The sequence below is a fragment of the Mastomys coucha genome, unplaced genomic scaffold (genome assembly GCF_008632895.1).
Source record: "Mastomys coucha isolate ucsf_1 unplaced genomic scaffold, UCSF_Mcou_1 pScaffold18, whole genome shotgun sequence".
NCBI lineage: Eukaryota > Metazoa > Chordata > Mammalia > Rodentia > Muridae > Mastomys > Mastomys coucha.
The window spans coordinates 65,718,189-65,736,647 of NW_022196900.1; the positions used below are offsets into that span (position 1 = coordinate 65,718,189).

General features: G+C 51.3%; 1 protein-coding gene across 1 annotated transcript in view; it reads right to left on the minus strand.

Annotated features, from left to right (window-relative positions):
• Window positions 1-18,009, minus strand: part of Pcsk9 (proprotein convertase subtilisin/kexin type 9) — a 22,732-nt gene extending 4,723 nt beyond the window's left edge. Inside the window, exons 1-10 of the mRNA XM_031376826.1 lie at window positions 17,577-18,009; window positions 13,724-13,915; window positions 11,733-11,856; window positions 9,514-9,647; window positions 9,212-9,353; window positions 5,070-5,266; window positions 3,942-4,125; window positions 1,859-2,032; window positions 1,482-1,630; window positions 778-955 (exon numbers count right to left, since the gene is read on the minus strand). Coding sequence (XP_031232686.1) covers window positions 778-955; window positions 1,482-1,630; window positions 1,859-2,032; window positions 3,942-4,125; window positions 5,070-5,266; window positions 9,212-9,353; window positions 9,514-9,647; window positions 11,733-11,856; window positions 13,724-13,915; window positions 17,577-17,780 — 1,678 coding nt within the window. The 5' untranslated portion in view covers window positions 17,781-18,009. The remainder of the gene's footprint in view (window positions 1-777; window positions 956-1,481; window positions 1,631-1,858; window positions 2,033-3,941; window positions 4,126-5,069; window positions 5,267-9,211; window positions 9,354-9,513; window positions 9,648-11,732; window positions 11,857-13,723; window positions 13,916-17,576) is intronic.
• Window positions 18,010-18,459: the final 450 nt, after the last annotated feature.

Here is an 18,459-nt window from a genome sequence, read left to right on the forward strand (position 1 = left end):
TGCACTAAACAAAGAAAGAATTTTAAAAGCAGTAAGGGAAAAAGGTCAAGTAACCTATAAAGGCAGGAAGTGCAACCAAAAGGTCCAGGGAGCCTTGCCTGGTCCAGGCTACAGCCACCCACTAGGTTTATCTACTCCCTGAAGATCCATTCTGTGCCTGGGCTTTGCCAACTCCATCCTTCACTCTGGAACCTTCAGTGGCTCCCCAGCCTGTAATCCCAAAATCTGCCACTGAGTGGGCCATCCCTCAGTGACTTCCCGCCCCTTCAAGCCCTGCCTAGCACTTATCCTCCATCCATGCAGGACTGTTCCACCTCCTCCCAACCTGAGAGCCACCATCCCCTAACAGCAAGGTCCTCACCAGTGACCTCTACTACTTGCCTGGGACTGTTTCAGACAGTGGCAGGGCAGTGATGTGACAAGGAGAGCTGATGTGCCTTGTCCTGGCACCAGGCTACATGCATGGCACGCCCCCTTGTACTTCATGAGGAGGAAACCAAGCACAGGCCGATAAGGAACTTGATCCCACTAGTGAGTGCAGAATTCAAACTGAGGATAACTCCTTGGAGATAGGCCTCAGAGCCTTCCCTTGGTCAGTGCCAGGCACCCCCATCATATGCTCCACCTTACCCCACCATCATCATTCTCTTTTGCTGAAGGAAGCTAAGGACAAAGAAGATCACACTACACGGACGAGATGGAGACCAGCTTAAAATGGGCCTCAGGTCTCAGTCAACCGGGCCTCTCTTTTTTTCACAGCTTGGACTGGACTCCTACCTGTGAGAACATGGTCCTTCTGGTGGCAGTGGACATGGGTCTCCAGGCCAGCTCTGGCTGCAGGGGTGTTGTGGATGCTGCAGTTGGCACGGGGAAGCAGGCAGCACCTCGCGACAGCATAGACACCTTCACCCCCAAATGCATTGAGGGCCTTGCAGACATGCTGGCCCCCTATGGCCTGAGAGTTGGAGGAAGAACATGGGGCTGAGACAGAGGTGCACGGGCACCTAGTTGGGACCTTTGGAGCCCTCAGCATCTTGCTTAGCCCCACTACTGTAGACACAAGTCATTTGCCCAAGCCTGAGGCACACTGCTGTCTCCAGGCAGCTCTACCATAAAGCTTCCAGCAGAGACATTGGGAGACTAACATACCAGCTCCAGCCCCAGCCTGGGACATTTCACGGGCGCTATCCTTAGGACCTGGAGGTGGTGCCCTCCAGCCAAACTCAGTGTCACACAGCATCTGAATGCCCTCTACCCAAGCTCCAGAGCCACGGACCAATACAGTGAAGCACCCCTTAAAATGTTCTACCACAAGGCCCTGACCACACACCCATAGGCACTGCCCATCCTCAATGTGGCACTCTCTGACCATGCCTTAAGCCTGAAAATGGTTATTAGAAGATTCGGGGATCAACCACTTGTAGCTTCTGAAGGCTGAGACTGGTTAAGGGTAGACAGACACACAAACAGAACCCAGGTACCTCAATCCGATCACCCCTTCGCCTCCCGCTCCTGGAGAAGCTGGAACAGCTCAGCAGCTCCTCTTCTGGGGCACAGTGAGCTATAGCTGTAGCTGTACGAGTGGGCCCCGAGTGGGCCGACCACACCGTCCTGCACAGCAGCTGCCCACCTGCAACAAGGCCCAGATAAGTAGGGTCTGGGGGTGGAGGGAGCATCTGCCAGAGATGTTAGGGATGACCTCAGTCAATGGCAGGAGAAGCTTTAAGCTGGCTATTTTCCCAAGAAAATACCATCAAGCCTTTTCAGAGGCTCTGCCCTCAAACTGCAGCTAAGACAAGAGAACCCTCCTGTGAGGGCCAGGGCAGGGACTGAGTACCCTCCCTGCTATCCTGCTCACCTGTCTCATGCGTGCTGGGGGGCAGTATGGCAACCAGGTTGGGGGTCAGCACCTGCTGGTCCTCAGGGAACCAGGCCATGTTGATGACGTCTTTGGTAGAGAAGTAGATCAACCTCTGCCGCAGCTCAGCCAGGGTAAGTGTCGGCTCTCGAGTCAGCATCATAGCCACAATGCCTGGAGGTGCAGAATTACAGAAGATGGTGGCCTGGCCCTGCTTCCCCAAACACAGGGCTACTGCCAGGGCACACATGCACGTGTGTGAGTGTGCACACACACACACACGTACCACACACACACACATACCTCACACACACATACATACACACACATACACACATACCACACACACACATATACCACACACACACACACAAACACACACACCACACACACATATACACACACATACACCACACACACACCACACATACACACACACCACACACACACACATACACACACACAGCACACACACACACATATACACCACACACACACACACAGCACACACACACACCACACACACATATACACATACCACATACATATACACACACACCACATACACCACACACACACACACACACCACACACACACACACATACATACACACACACACTACACACACACACACCACACACACACACCACACACACATACATACACATACACACCACACACACACATACACACATACATACACACACACACCACACACACACACACACACCACACACACACACACATCACACACACACCACACACACACATACCACACACACACCACACACACACACAATTTGCTCCTCTGGAAATGTAAGCACCTGCAATCCCTTGCTTGGTGAAACCAGGTAAGAAGACATCTGATCCTGCCTATGGGCCTTGGCAACTGCAGGCCATTTGCTAGGTGAACCATCCACCAAACCCCACATCAAACGTCCCTCCCCCAGGGAGCCTTCCCTGGCCTTCAGGTTGTACAAGTACCTCCATGGGGCTCCCTCTAAGAGAACTCCAACTGCTTCCTGTTCCATCCTTTGTGTACCCTTCCCTGGTAGACCCAGTGTTCTTCAGGACATTGTTAGGGGTTGGTCTGGTGCTGCTATGCATTCAAATGCTAAATACTGGCCCCCATGATCTTAGTTGCTCCCAATGAGGTCCTTACTTATAGTGGTGCTATGTAAACTTTGCTCCCCAGTTTAAAACTATCAATTAAACAGAAGCTGCTACAGCCAATTACTAGGGAGAATAGAGAGAGGTAGAGTTTCAGTTACCAGGCGGGAGGGTCATAGATTGGGACCACAAGGAACAAGGAGAAAGGAGAGTGAAGGAGGAGGAAGACAGAGAGAACAGGTCTCCATTCCATTAGACCAGGAGCATGTGCCCAAGTGAAATGCCCCCCTCTCCCCGGCTCCCACAACCCCCGCAACCTCCAGAAAGGATTGCTTGAGCAGAAGTGGCCCAGGGGAGATTCAGACAGCAGGTACTTGGGTACCACAGCTAGAAAGTAGACAGTCTAGCAATTAGTAAAACAGATTTAAGGGTGATCCCCAGTAGTTGTGCAAGAGCTGATTAAATAATCCATAGGGGACTAGCTAGGTCATATTAATAAATAATAGAGTTTATTAAACTCCATTTACAGGACATTGTGATAATTTGATTCTTAAATTTCTCCCCAAAGCCTATGTATTGAAGGCTTGGTCACCAGCCTGTGGAAGGAGACAGAACCTTTTGGAGGTATGTCCTAATACAAGTAGGTCATTGGGGGTATACCCTTCCCATCTGCTTTCCAGGCACATGAGGGGAACAGTTTTGCTCTACCACACACTCCCCACCACAGCATGCCCTAAAATAAAGGTGCCAAGTGACCATGCTGAACCTTCTGAAACCATGAGTCAAAATAAACCCTTCTTCCTTCAGTACGTTACCTTGGACACTGCAGCATACCAGCAAAGCTGCTCACCACCACAGGCACCATCTGGTCCCCCTCACATCTGCCCTCAGGCACAGGAGCTGACCCAGAAGGTCAGGGCACAGACCCTGCTGCCTGCCAAAGGGTAGTAGGATGGAGGGGTAGTGACTCACCAGCCACGTGGGCAGCAGCCTGTGATGTCCCACTCTGTGACATGAAGCATGTGCTGCAGTCACTGGAGGCTCCGATGATGTCCTTCCCGGGGGCAAAGAGATCCACACAGCGTCCAAAGTTGGTCCCCAAAGTCCCCAGGGTGACTGGCTGGTCCTGGGCATTTGTGGCCCCAACTGTGATGACCTGGCATGGTAAAGAAGTGGGTAGCAGAGAAAGACCAGAGCCACAATGGGAGAGGTAGTTCTTGCCTCTGACTAGCCAACTCCAGTTCCCACTGTGGCCCACTGAAAGCCGTGAAAAATGCATGCAGCTCCTCGGGGGAACTCTGGCATCTCACTTTCATCAGGGTTCCCCAACATTTTCCAGACCCCATTTCCTGAATCCCCGTGGAGCCCATGTTCTAGGGTAGAGATCGAGTAGGAAAGAGGCCTGCTATCAGACTGTCATGGTACTGTATAAAGCCTAGAACAGGCAAGATGGCAATGGTAAATTAAGCATCTTGGTAAGCTCTGGTGGTCAGGGAGGGAAGGCTGGGCTCCATGAAGTCTTGCACAGGGACAGGTGCCTCCCACTTCTGCAGGTTCAGGGCTAATAATTCACTGCATAGCAGAAGCTCTGCAGGTGTTCCCCAGATGAGGATGGGCCCACTGGACTGTCAACTCCTCCAGAGAGGCCTCTTCCCAGGGTGCACCTGCCACATGGCGGATAACTACATGAGGCCATGACATGAGGGCTTTGGGGCCAGCAGTCCTCCCCAATCTCATTAGGGTCAGTTATAGGTAGGGAGCTGGACAGTGTGGAAGGAAGCTAAGGGACTGGACAGGACAGTCATACATAAATGACTCGGGAGTTCGTGGGTGATCTAGGGAAGCAGAGGGGTGAGGAGACCACTGAGGGTGCTATTCTGCCTTCCAAGGGACAGAGAGGGACTGGATAAGGGAGAAAGGGCTGGACAGGATCATAAGTATGGCTGCCTGGGTTACAGCTTCCTACAGACATTGGAGCGGAGAAAGCATGAGTTCCAGTAGGGTCCCCGGTTTGGGGGCTCTAAGCACTTTCAGTCCAGGCAGCTCAGTCAGCAAGGGGGGCCATCTTCCCTTGTTCTGACAGAATAGCTCAGCACCTACCTCTGGAGCGGAAGCTGGGGAGTAGAGGCAGGCATCGTCCCGGAAGTTCCCCGCTGCTGCCACCAGCACTACCCCAGTCCTTGCCAGGTGCTGGCAGGCAGTGTTGAGGATCCGGCTATACCCACCCGCCAGGGGCAGCAGCACCACGAGTGGTCCTGAAGGCTGGACTAGCTGGCGCTTCCGAATGAACTCCAGGCCTGCCAAAAATCAAGCCCAGGTCACCTGCTAGAGAGGTATGCCTTCCTCGTCCAGCTCCTTCCCTCAGAGACACCGTGTGATCAGTTATTTTGTGGAGGTTTGGTGCCCCACCAATGCTTTACCTAACCTATTTGAATGCTGCCTTGAGGGTATTTTATGTATGGCTGACTTTACATCATTCACTCACTTTCTTTGAGTAAGGTGGATAACTTCCGAAACACTGATGGTCCTCACCCAATCCGTTGAATGCCTTGAAAGAAAACACTGGGTCCCTGGGGGAAGGGAATAATTCTGCCCCTAAATTAAATTAATTTAGACTCAAAACTGAAGGAGCTGAGTGTTCCCCAGAACTAGATGGTAAGATGTTATTTCTGAAAACATCACACAATTTGGTTGCAGGATATAATGGCTATTCTTGATTGTCAACTTCTAATCCAGATCTACGAGGTAGTAAGACACCTTTAATCCAGACCCAGTTGGGAAAACCTACCTCTAAGCTGGGTCCTGCCTTCTGCTGGGAAGCCTATCCGAGGACATGGAAGAAGGAAGCTTTTGCTCTTTGCCTGCTTGCTCTCACCTTGCTAGCAAGTCTAACCCTTCATTGACATTAGAGCCTGCTTCTTCGGGATATAGTGAAACCAGCTGAGACATCTAGCCTCACGGACTGAGAAAATCCTGGATTCTTGGACTCCCCATTCAGAGCCAGCCATGGTTGGATGAGCTGGACCTGTAAGTCATTCTAATAAATCAGACAAGCACACACATGTGTGTGTACATGTACATACACGTGTATGTGCATGTGTGCGTGTGTGGAGAGAGAGAGAGAGAGAGAGAGAGAGAGAGAGAGACTCATTTTATAAATTAGGTTATGCTAAATAGCCCTGACTAACATGCTAACATGGAGAAATCAAGCTAGAATTGAGTTGGAAGCTACCCCCTGCTGCCTAGCTCTCACAGCCAAAGGACACACTGCAGGCTGATGGGAGATAAAAGTCAACAGGCCTACCCAGCTGTAAGCTGGTGGGAGATAAAAGTCAACAGGCTTACCCAGCTGTAAGCCTTTGAGTTTAGTTCAAACCTGGCCAGCGGCATATGCTCACTAGTGCAATAGTGGCATGGCTATCACTCGGGTAATCAACCGATTTCTGATTGGATCTGAGGCTCACTCCACCGCTCCACTGAAGGGGCTTTATGCCTGGTACTGTAAACCTGGTCAAAACCTGTGGCCGGGAAGGTCATAGGCCCCAGGGCAAACATGGCACTATTGGTTTGCTAGTTGGTCATGTTATTAAACTGCCTGCTAAATGTTTATGCGGATACCCATAAATTTGTGCTACTCCCAAGCTTAGTCTTCATAAAGAGACATAACTGGGTCGGTTGTAATCACAAATGTCACCTACACTCCTGTGTCCTCATCACTACCACTCGCCTCCTCCTGGTGTGAGAAGCCTCACCTCAAAGTTCTGAGGATAAGTGATGGTGAATGCTCAGCCATAATGGGACATCCTTCTCCTATGGAGCTCAAGGAACACCAGAGAAGAGAGGTAAGAAAGGATATAAATAAGAACCAGGGGTGGGCAACAGTACTGTGAAAAGCTATCTTCTGAACGTGACAAGGCCTTTGTACTCATGACAGTAGCCATGTTACCTCACCAGGTGGTAACATCTATTATAGATAGCAGAGGGACTCACGAAGCCCCACCCTAAGGAGCTACTAGCAGGTAACCACTTCCGGGGCAAGGGTGTCATTTTTCTCAGTGCTCATGCTCCAGTAAATACCGCTCTTCCAGTAACTGTAATGAAGCTTGGTGGGTCACGAAACGTGTTATCAAACAGAAGACAGGAAAATAAATGGGAGGCTCATTGGAAAGAAGAGGGGGTTCAGCAGAGGGGAAGAAAGAGGAGATAATAGGGGAGTAAAATGACCAAAATATACACAGGTATGAATTTTTCAAACGAATAGTGGATTTAAAAAACAAAAAAACAAAAAAGAAAAGAAAAGAAAAAACACAAGCCCTAAAAAGGGAAACATTTTCTCTCTCTGCTTTTAACTTCTCTAGCTTCTCAGAGAATCTGAATATGTGAACTTCTAGGATCCTCACCAGACTGTTTTACGGCCTTGCAGAAAATTCCTAGGCCTCCAGAAGTGTGAGAACCTCTTTACAGCCCTTAGGGTTCATAAACCTCCACGTCCCTCGAAGCCTGCTCAGAGGCCCTCTCATCACACTTGGAGTTTTGCACCCAAAATAATCAGAGACCACCCTGGCACCCACTCACAGGCTGCCAATTTACCCTCTATAAAAAGGGACAAGTGCTATTTATATCAAGTCAGGCGTTAAAGATCACACAGCACCCCCCCCAACTCTCCACTATGAAGACGTAATCCGCCAATAGCAACACTCTGTTCTCCCACACTGAATGAGTATGAAAATCAATTTTGCCAAAAGCCTGCTCTAGAGATAACTCTAACGCTTGCCTGAGTCTAAGCACAGCTGGCCTGGCCTATCAGCTTCATTCCTGTTCAGTCTCCTGTTCTGTTACATAGTTGAGGTTGGCCAAGCCAACCTCTCAGAACCTTCTGGATCCAGGGGGTCCCTTAAAGGGGGGGGCTGTGGCTGAGGTGGGAAATGGAGTCCAGGACCATATATGTAAGGGTTGGTTGGTGAGACCCTTCAGAGCAGAAGGAGGTAAGGGGCAGCAAAATGGACAGAGGAGTGTAGGTGACATTCATGATTACAAATGGCTCCTAGCTTGTATAGACCTGTGCTTAGACCTGACACCCCTGCCTCTAGCTTCATACAGAGAAGACTGAGGCTGGAGTAACAGCTCAGTCATGCTGAGCCCACTTCACCCTGGACTGCATTAGGAGCTTTTTACATACTGGTGGGGACAATTCTCCTGCAAGAAGCCCTCCAGGGGCCAGAGCCCAGCCTGCGTAAGGACTTCCAGGGAATGAGTAGTCTCTTTCTACACAGTGACCTTTGATGATGGCAAGCTGGACTGAGGTTGATCAATAAAGGGGGTAGGACAGGCACAAGAGGTCCCTAATGGGACAGAAGCTATTGCTTTAAATTTGTCAGTGACTGACTGTGCTCTAAAGGCCCAAGCATGCAGCTGGAAAGATGGCTTAGTTGTCAAGAGCACTTGATGATCTTGAAGAGGACCCAGGTTCAGTTCCCAGTACCTGGTACACATACATGCATGCAGGCAAAACATTCGTGATCATAAAATAAAATAAATCTAAAACAAACAAACAAACAAAAACAACTAAAGAAGTCCCACTGATAAGCCAAGCTGGTTCCCATATCCTGTGCGGGCCAGCTCAGGGCCAGCATCTGACTGGTTGGTGGCAGTCAAGCCATTTCCCAAGAGGCTGGCAGGCTCCCACCGTGGGCCCTGGCCAACTCACCCTTTCTGGCTGGGCTTACTGGTTAGCCATCATCTCATGCCAGCCTTAGGGTCACATGCCAAACCTCACACTCTGTGCCCGGCACGCTGAGATACAGTGAGCCAGGGCTACTTCACTTCCTCTCCCTGCCTACATACTGAAGTTCTAGCCCTCTGGGTCCCTACTGGAGTGGACTGATGGAGTAACCTGCACATGTCTGGAAAGATCCCTTGCAGTTCCCCCACCAAGAAGGTAAACACACAGAAGGGAAAACTGGCTTCCACCACCTCGGGCCTTTGCAAATCTAATGAAGGTGACGTGTGACAACACTGTAAGGGAACAGTGCAGAGCTGTGGGAGAGCACTCACCCACAGACCCACTAGACTGACCCCACTCCCTCCCAAGCCTCAGTTTCCCACCTGCATTCTTGATCTCCGGGCCCTGCCAACTCTATCACTGTAAACTGTGGCACAGAGACTGCCTGACTGTGAGACCTTGGTTCCTGCTAAGCTTTGGCTCCCTTCTCACAGCAGGTAGAACCCAGAGTGTCACTCACCTATGAGAGTGCCGCTGACTGTGCCCTTCCCTTGACAATTGAGCACACGAAGACTGTGCAGGCTGGTGCCCTTAGCCACACCAGCATCCCGGCCGCTGACCACACCTGCCAGGTGGGTGCCATGGCTATCACACTTGCTTGCCTGATCAATCAACACAGGGATCATGTGAGAGGGTATGGACAGACTGACATAGCACTCCACAGATGGCAGGGAAATTTAGGCAGTATTGACACAATGCTCCAGGGGTGGCACCTCTGCCCACCTTCACTCACCCCTGAGATGAAGTAAGAGTCACACTCACCTGTCTGTGGAAGCGTGTCCCATCCTCCTCGGGCACGCTGTTGAAGTCAGTGATGGTGACCCTGCCCTCAATCTCCCGATGGCCACTCTGGATGCTGGTATCTAAGAGATACACCTCCACCTGGCTACTTCCATCTTCCCATGGCAACCATTGTGGGAGGGGGAGAACAGTTACAGGGTTAACATTATTGCTCATGTACAGAACTGTCTGCCACCCTACCTGCTCATAGGAAAGCTCCTCACACTTCCTCCAAGCTGCATGCTATTGAATCTTACAGCAATGAGTGGGGCACAGAGAGGGCTGGGAGCTGGCAAATGACAGAACCAGGAGGTAAACTGAGGTATCCAGTTCCATGAAAAACAGCAATAGGAACATTCAGAACACAATATTATGGTATAAGAAAAACCAATCTTCCAAGCATATGCACTCCCAGCCTTCTAAGGCAAGGACTGAGAAGACAGAAAGAAACTAACAGGACTGCCTGGTGTCCTGGCTGCCCAACACATTCCCAGGCAGGAAACAGGCTCTGAGTCCACAGATTCACCCGCAAGGGCCTGGTGAGCCCGTGGGCTATTTCTTCCCCCATTGAGTCTGGGTGGGACTTGGCACAGGAAGCTCACCACAAGCCTGACACCTGCACCTTCCATTATGGAACAGGTGAGATTCTTCAAGAAACAGGCACAGGGTGAGCACTATGTGAGACACTCGGGCTGGGGGGAGGGGGGGTTGAGGGGAGGAGGGAGGGGGTGGGGGAGGGGGGGTCAGTGCCTGTGCCCGCCTGGTGGAGGGAGCCTGCAGAGGGTAGCACGCATCTGGTTCCTATGGAAGGAGAACTAGGAGAATGGAAGAAAGGGAGGAGGAACCTAAGGCAGCAGCCACACTCAAAATTTCTCATCCTGGGGCACTAGAGAGATGGTTCAATGGCTCCGAGCATTTGCTGCTCTCAGAGATGAATTGGGTTCAGTTCCCAGCACCCACATGGTGGCCAACAACTATCTCCAACCCCAGTTCCAGAAGACCACATGCCCTCTTCAAAGCCCTTTCAAGCACTGCCTGCACATGGCGTATACGCACGCAAGGCACATGATGCATATACATACATGCAGACAAAACACACACATTTTAAAAAAGTGAATCTTTAAAGAATTCTCATCCCGGGGTTGGGCATACAGGAAAGTCTTTGAGGACCTCCCTAGCAGGCCTGAGGCCAAGCTCAGTTCCTAGTAGGTACAGTAGAGGTACAAGTCTAAAAGGAACCTTGGATTGCCCCTCCCAGCCTGTGGCCTGGCACGGAGAGCTCTGTGGCCACCCTCAGGGGCTACCCTGGCTGGTTGCATTACTAACCCAGCAGCCTGAGAAGCTCGGATACTGGAAGCTGCCAGGCTTCATCCATCTCACCAAATCCATGCCCCATCTACTTAAGCAATAGATTAACCTTCCTTACATACACAAAGGGATCAGACCCCTTGAGACTCCACAGAACCTCTGATCCTTGGCTGTCCTGTAGACCAGGCTGGCCTCGAACTCAGAAATCCGCCTGCCTCTGCCTCCCAAGTGCTGGGATTAAAGGCGTGCACCACCACCGCCCGGCTCTTTCTCCCTCTCAGAAGGCAAAACACACTAGGCAGACCATTGACAGATTCAGGGAGGGAAGGGACTGCTAGGAGATGTGGTCTTGTAGGAGTAGGCGTGGCCTTGTTAGAGCAGATGTTGCCTTGTGGGAGTAGGCGTGGCCTTGTTAGAGCAGGTGTGGCCTTGTGGGAGTAGGTGTGGCCTTGTTAGAGCAGGTGTGGCCTTGTTGGAGGAAGGGTGTCACTGTGGAGGCGGACTTTGAGGTTTTATATGTTCAAGCTACATCCAATGTGGCAGTCTCCTTCTACTGCCTATAGATCAAGAGGTTGAACTCTCAGCTCCTTCTCCAGCACCATATCTACCTACACGCCGCCGTGCTTCCCACCATGACTATAATGGACTAAACCTCTGACACTGTAAGCCAGCCCCAGTTAAATGTTTTCCTGTATAAGAGTTGTTGTGGTCATGGTGTCTCTTCAGAGCAATAGAACATTGACTAAGAACAGGATGGGATGACGCCAACGAGGATGAGAAGCTGGATGGAAGGGTCATTTAAGGACAGAGAGGTCAGTGCAGACTGAGGAGGGGCAGGAAGGGGGTGGGCAGAGCAAAACAAGTGGAGGCTTGAGGCTTATCGGGGACCTTACCAGGGGAGCTGTCTTCCTCTGTCTGCTGCCGAGCTGGGATAATCCGCTCCAGGTTCCATGGGATGCTCTGGGCGAAGACAAATGAGTCTTCCTCAATGTACTCCACATGGGGCAACTTCAGGGCCTACAGAACCAGACAGCCATGCACTTAGCTTCAAAAGCCCTTCAGCTAACAGCAGCCCACAGCAGCCCCACCTGAGTCAACTGTCCACCTCTCCAACTGTCACAAAGTCTCCCTCCTGGGACCCAGAAGACAGACCAGGGGCCAGTGCCCTCATCTCTCTCTGGTTGAGGGAGCATGATCTTCCTTAACTCCAGCAGTTGAATCTATATGACTGCTCGGAGAATTCTTTCTTCCTCTCTCTGGATTCTGAGCTCCACCTCTCACCTGGGAGTCAGGCCAGGCCTAGCTTCAGTGAGGTGGTCAGGGATCTTAGTGCCATCACTCTCAAGTCAGGATACCTGTGCTGGCCATGGTATGTCTACTCCCATCTCTGGCCTTTGCATTGACCCCGCAGACCACAGACTCCCAGGCCTCCAGGGTGTTTGGCTATCAAGAGGCATCCGCATCAGTTTGAGAGAGGGGCCTGCACCCTGCTCCTTAACTGGGCTCGCACAGCTGCATCCTCAGATACCACACCCTTCCTCCATGCTTCGGCTTCCTCTCTTCACCCCATCCCTGACTCCTGGAGGCTCAAGGCATCTGTCTCTAGGTGCTTCAGTATCCCCAGGGCTCCTACTCTCTGCCAGTTTCTTTACTTGAGATCTGCTTAAACACTCAAGTCAGCTGGTGGTGCTGGCGCCTGTCTGTACTATTCCAGAAGCAGGAGTGGGGACATCATGAATTTGAGGCCAGCTTGGGCTACAGAACAAGACACTGTCTCAACCTATCCCTATTCAAAAAAAAAATATTCTACATTCTCCACTAGTCCTCCAATGGTGGCTCCCATCACCCCACCTGGCTTACAGATAATCATGGGAGAGAGAGGCATCTGCTCTACGTTAAACAAACTAGGGAGACACTAAGCTGAGGCCAATATTCACTCTGAGGCTCCCAGGCTCAAGTTCCTAGAGCAAATTCTATGGCTCCTGTCCAGAGCTTGTTACTCTGACCAGCAGGCACCTGCCAGCCACCTGGCACTTCAGGTGTCTTACTCATTCCGCACTGCGCCGAGCACACAGCACCAGCTAACTGCTCTAGCATCAACCATTCAGTCTACCCTTGCTGTAAGCTTGATGGAAAGGCTCAAGGCTGTGTCGCAGACAATACTTGGCAAAGTGCACAGCAGATAGATGGGAGGCACTGACTTGATGCCCTCCTGCTCTGTGGCACTGTCCATGCCCCACAGTCATTTAGTAACAAGATCTTAAGTCAGTTTAAGCTGTGGGGCAGCACCTGAGGCCAGAAGATCAGGTGCATGCACAATGCACACTAGAGGCCTGGGTAAGGCCCTGAGCCCTGGGACCTAAGGGTGTGCAGGGGGCTGAGAACACCCACTGGAGAAGAGAACGAGCAGGCAGGTGAGAATCTGGAGTGCCAATATGAGGAGAAGAACAGGGAGGGCACGTGATAGCCTGTACCCCTTTCACCTCCTTCAGCAAAGAAAGGCAACATTCAGAGAAGTGATGGAGAAGCGCTACCCTGTCCCAGAGGAGAAGAATGTGACACCTTGACACCTCTGACACCAGTGTCCCCAGGCCTTGTCCCTACAGGCTCTCACATGCAGTAGACAAACCAGAGAAGGATACTGGCAGGCAAACCATGGGGTAGGAGTTCTGCTGCTGGCTGTCTTGTGGTCCCTTCTGTCCTCCTAGGAATGTAGACTCAGCACTGGGATGTGGCCAAGTATACAAGGCAGTTACTTGGGGAACCAAGAGCCACAGGTGTTTGCTGGTCCTGCCTCTAGCAGTGGGCCCACTAAGGTCAGTCGAGGCATGCGCATGGAAGCCTGGCCTTCCTGGAAAGTCCCACGCCCAAGGAGGTGGCTCACCAGACCCAACAGGTCACTGCTCATCTTCACCAAGAAGCCTGGGAAGAGGTCATAAAAGACATGCAGAACCTTGATGACATAACCCCGGCGAGCAGCCCGGGTCTTCAGGCGATGCGCAGCTTGTTCAATCTGCAGTCGCTGGGTCTCCTCCATCAGCACCACCATGTAGGTTCCTGGCAGCCTCCAGGCCTCCTGATCCCCAGGAAGGAGAAGCAGAGAACATAAGAACCCCAGTGGACCCAGCATGACCTCATCCCAGTGTAGCATGCAATAACAGATTTTCCCACATTGTCTTGTTGCATGTGCTCTGTTCCTATAGAACTTCATTTCCCTGGGAGGAACGTCTCTGCCTGCCCAAGGAATGCCTCAGGAAGGATTCTCTTCTTCTTCCCCCTCCTCCTCCTCCTCCTCTTCCTCCTTTTCCTCCTCTTCCTCTTCTTCCTCCTCTTCCTCCTCCTCTTTCTCCTCTTCTTCCTCCTTCCTCCTCCTCCACCTCCTCCTTCTCCTTTGCAATGTAGCTTTAGTGCATTCTTCTATGAGACCTCTGTCTCCTGAGTACATCTGGTGAGAATAATCATAAATAATGTGTATATTTTTCACTGTTTCTCTGCCCAAACTTTGAACTCTGAACTATCCAAATAAACCCTCCTCAGAATACCATAAAAGGCTCTTATGCCGTATCAAGGTCCTGGTTTTGTTGAATCTTGAGTTGCACCAATCACTGGTGAATTGAAACATGTGGTACCCAAACAGGGCCTGAGGAAAAGAGAGGGAATCTAATGAGAAGTATGTGGTTCTGGTAAACACACAGGAGCCCACTCCAGGACACCAGGGTAATCATGGGTGCAAAACAAAAGCAAAAGAAAAGACCATGTGTGCCTACTGTACAGAAGGCTGAAAGCATGGTGGAAGGGGCAGAAAAAAAAAAAAAAAAAAAAAAGAAGAAGAAGAGCAGATTTCCAAAGCCTGTCAGAACACATGGACATACTGCTCCTGGCTGCCACCATAGGACACATTACACTTAAAAAGCAGTGGAAAGGTGTTTTGTGTTATTTTAAACAAGTTCATGGGCAGGGAGAGGTGGGCCCATTAAATGTCCAATCTCTTTTAATCTGAGCGCCTTAGTCATTTGCCTTTGCAAACTACCCCTACCCTACTGGTGCAAGAAGAAAGCACCAGATAGACAACCCCTTCAGACAGAAAGAGAGACAGAAGTAGCCAAGCCTCGTCTGAAGCCTTCAGCTCCCCTCACCCCATTCCCAGTCTTCTGATTCTCCCAGTGATTTAGAAGACCAAGCATCCTCTACTAGCCCTTCCTCTGCACCCCTACAGGTTGGTGCGTTTGCATTATCCTGGGAGATTCTGTTAGTTCAGAAAGAAGGAGGCTGAGGCATACCTAACCTTGCCCCTCGTATTTCCAACCCCTCAACCCTTGGATCTACCACCATCATGAAGAGTTGACGATGCTTTTCCTCAGTGAGGAATACATGCAGAGTATGAACCTATTCCCTATAAGACACTTGGGGGTTTTAAACATGCCATGCCCTCTTCTGAAGCTACATCTCCATATGGCTTTGGAATCGTTGAAAGAATGGCTGAAGCAGACCACCTAATAACCCATGGGTGGGACACTCTGGCCAGGACTTGTTTCAAACCTGCTAAAATCCCTTCAATTCAGGACTTGGTGGCATAAAGAAACCGTTAATCAGACAGCACAAAATCAAAATGCCAATCCTTCCAATGGTGGCCAGCACTGAGCAGCTTATGGGGTTAGGACAGAAGATAGGGTTTGAGAGGTAAATGTGTTATGACCATCAGACAGTAAATCAAATGACTCTGCTATGTTAGACCCTAAAAAGATTTCTATGCCTGAAAAGGTGATTACATAATGGCCTTCAATGCCTACACTTCACTGCTAAAGGGGGCGAAGAAGCATCTTGCCCAGGGCATTCCTTCTGTGGATGGAAGTATCCCTCCCGGGAGACTAAACAGTATTCTATGGGAAGAGAGACCACACAACAAGATAGTGTGGGAAAGTCAATTACGTCCATGCTATATCCCAGTCTTGCCTACAGATTAGGAGTGAAACCAGAGAGATAGAATAGACAAATTGTAAATCAAAGGAACCAATTAGTAACTAAAACACAAGTCCACCAGCTATGCACCTATTTGTGCTACTGGAGTGTGCACATTTTCAAACATGGTGGGTCAATGGGAAGGGAAGGCATGGGCCACACTCGGCAGCTTCCATATCACACCTATCAGTCTAGAGAATCCACAGCCTGGTCACTCAGCTGACCCTACCCAAAGGCCTTCCCAGTTCCCCTCCAAGTTCAGTAGCCCATCCAAGGTAATTCACTCCCTTCCTATCCCAGCACCTCTAACTCCCTCCAGAAGCAGCCCACAGAAGAACACCTGCAGACATGTGAGCTTTCCTCTGCCTCTGCCAGCTCTGCACGGCCTCTCTAGAAGATTCTCACGCCACCTTCCCTCGCTGAGCTCCTAGCGATGCTTCAAAGCTCAGTCTAGAGTGCCCTGTGCCAAATGAAAAGCTACAGAATTGGGAAGATGCTCTCCAATGCAAAGAGTTCTCCGGGAAGCCAGGGGCACACCTCCTCTCTCTGGGTCCCAATATCTCATGGCTAGAATAAAAAGATTGGACTGAAATTCCTTGCCAAAATTATTTTCATTCTAAATTTTATCCCCATCAAACATTTGTTGAATGAATGAATGAGCAACTTTTAATTCTGCCCGCTTATCTTTCAAAACAAGGTACTCAGTATTTCCTGTGCCAGTCACTTTGGGGGCTGTGGTGATTAGAACTGCCTTATTTGTTTGCAGCAGGGTCTTGCTATGGGGCCCAGGCTGGTCTTGAATTTACAATCCTTCTGCTTCAGCCTCCTGAGAGGCAAGATTATAGGCATGCCTGGCTCTACAATGCCCTTTATTACCCTGGCCATGACTCCATGTCCCTTTAGTTACAGAGCTTGGGGAACACTGGGAGGGGTGATTCGGTTTGAGAACCTGACACCTGCCCACCAACACACTAGCTGGGGCTAGGTCGCTCCAGGAAACCCATTCTTCTTTCTGCCCCATTAGCAGTGGCCAGATGGTCACACTGCAGTGGGCTATAATCCCAAAGTGATCTCTTCCCTGGTTACATCCAGAGATGACCTCTGTGGTCACCAAAGGACCTTTATTTCCCTTTTAACAAAAGCTCAAGACAGAGTAACTGGCCACCCAGGGCCAGGTGAATGACTCCAGCCTCCAGCCATAAGTCCATTTCCAAGCCGGTCAAAGAACCTCAATGGAACCCTGAGAAGATTAATTTGGAAGGAACGGCTCAGGCAGGAGCTTCCTGTGGCCCAGAGCCAGAAGTAGATTTGTCCAACAAGCTGACCCCACCCACCCACCTACCCACGCATTCACCTACCAGTGCTCCAGCCATGCAGCCCTGACACCCTTCCACTAGGTCGAGGCCTACAGAACCACAAAAGGCGCCCAGGATGACTGTCGGCACCCAGTTGAGAAAGATGTGCCACAAGAGTTCTCAGCCTCCCGATGCCACCTTACTTTAGAGGACACCCTTTCTACAGGACCACACCGTAGCCCACTCCCCGCCTCACACCATTGGAACCAAGCCCCACAGTATCTTTAGCACGTGGCCTCCTCTATCCCACCCCATCACTCTCCGCCACAAAGTGCAGCAGCAGCTCTCTAGGTCTTGGCCCCGCCCCCGCACCTCAGGGCTGCACTTAGAGACCACCAGACTGCTGGATGAGCAGAAAAGGCCCTCGGAGAGCACAACCCTAACCCTGAAGCAACACCGTTGCCTGGCATCCCGCACCCATACCTTGGAGCAACGGCGGAAGGTGGCGGTGGCCACATGTGCGGCCTCATCAGCCAGGCCATCCTCCTGGGACGGGAGGGCAAGCATCAACTCTTCGTAATCTCCCTCCTCGTCCTGGGCACCGGCGCCCGTGGGGCACAGTAGCAGCAACAGCAGCAGCAGCGGCGACAGCGGCCACCGTGGCCACCAAGAGCAGTGGGTGCCCATCGGGGCGAGGAGAGATGTGCGCGGCCGCCGCGGGAAGAACGTGGATGCCTGGGACTGGGGCACCCGGCTCCGGGGCTGAGGGCTGTGGGGTCCCTGGGGAGCTAAACACTGGCTCAGTCCTCGGGTCTCAGAAAGAGAGAGAATGGGAGCCCACAGGCCGCCTGCGCGTCCACGTGAATGTGGAAGCCTTCTAGGGTGTGGGTGCTGGACGCCTGGGGGCCGGCAGATCACGCCACCCCGAGCCCCATCGGAAGATCCTCTCTGATTAAACATTAACGGGACCCGGGTACTAAAGGATCGGGTTTCGGCCTCGCCCTCCTCAGACAGCGTCAAATGACGCTCAGAGAGAGGACAGAAACCCTAAATCCTAATTGGGCTGCAAATCAGACCTGCTACATTCTCCAGTCTTACCTCCCCTCCCATCCTCCTCAAACGGGGTGCCAACTCAGAGGCATGCTGAGCCCACCTCTTTAGTGTTTCCGGGGTCTGCCAGCCATCCCTGTGAGTCTCCCTCCAACAATATTAACTAACTTCTCCTGGGCCCTCCTCCTGTGACCCATGACTCCTTACTGCGCACTGACTTCCCTCCACCTGCCTAAACTTGGCACTCCATACAGCCTGTATCCATCCCCTCCTGCCCTGGCCCCCACCCCTCTGTTTCTAGACCCACCTGCGCCCT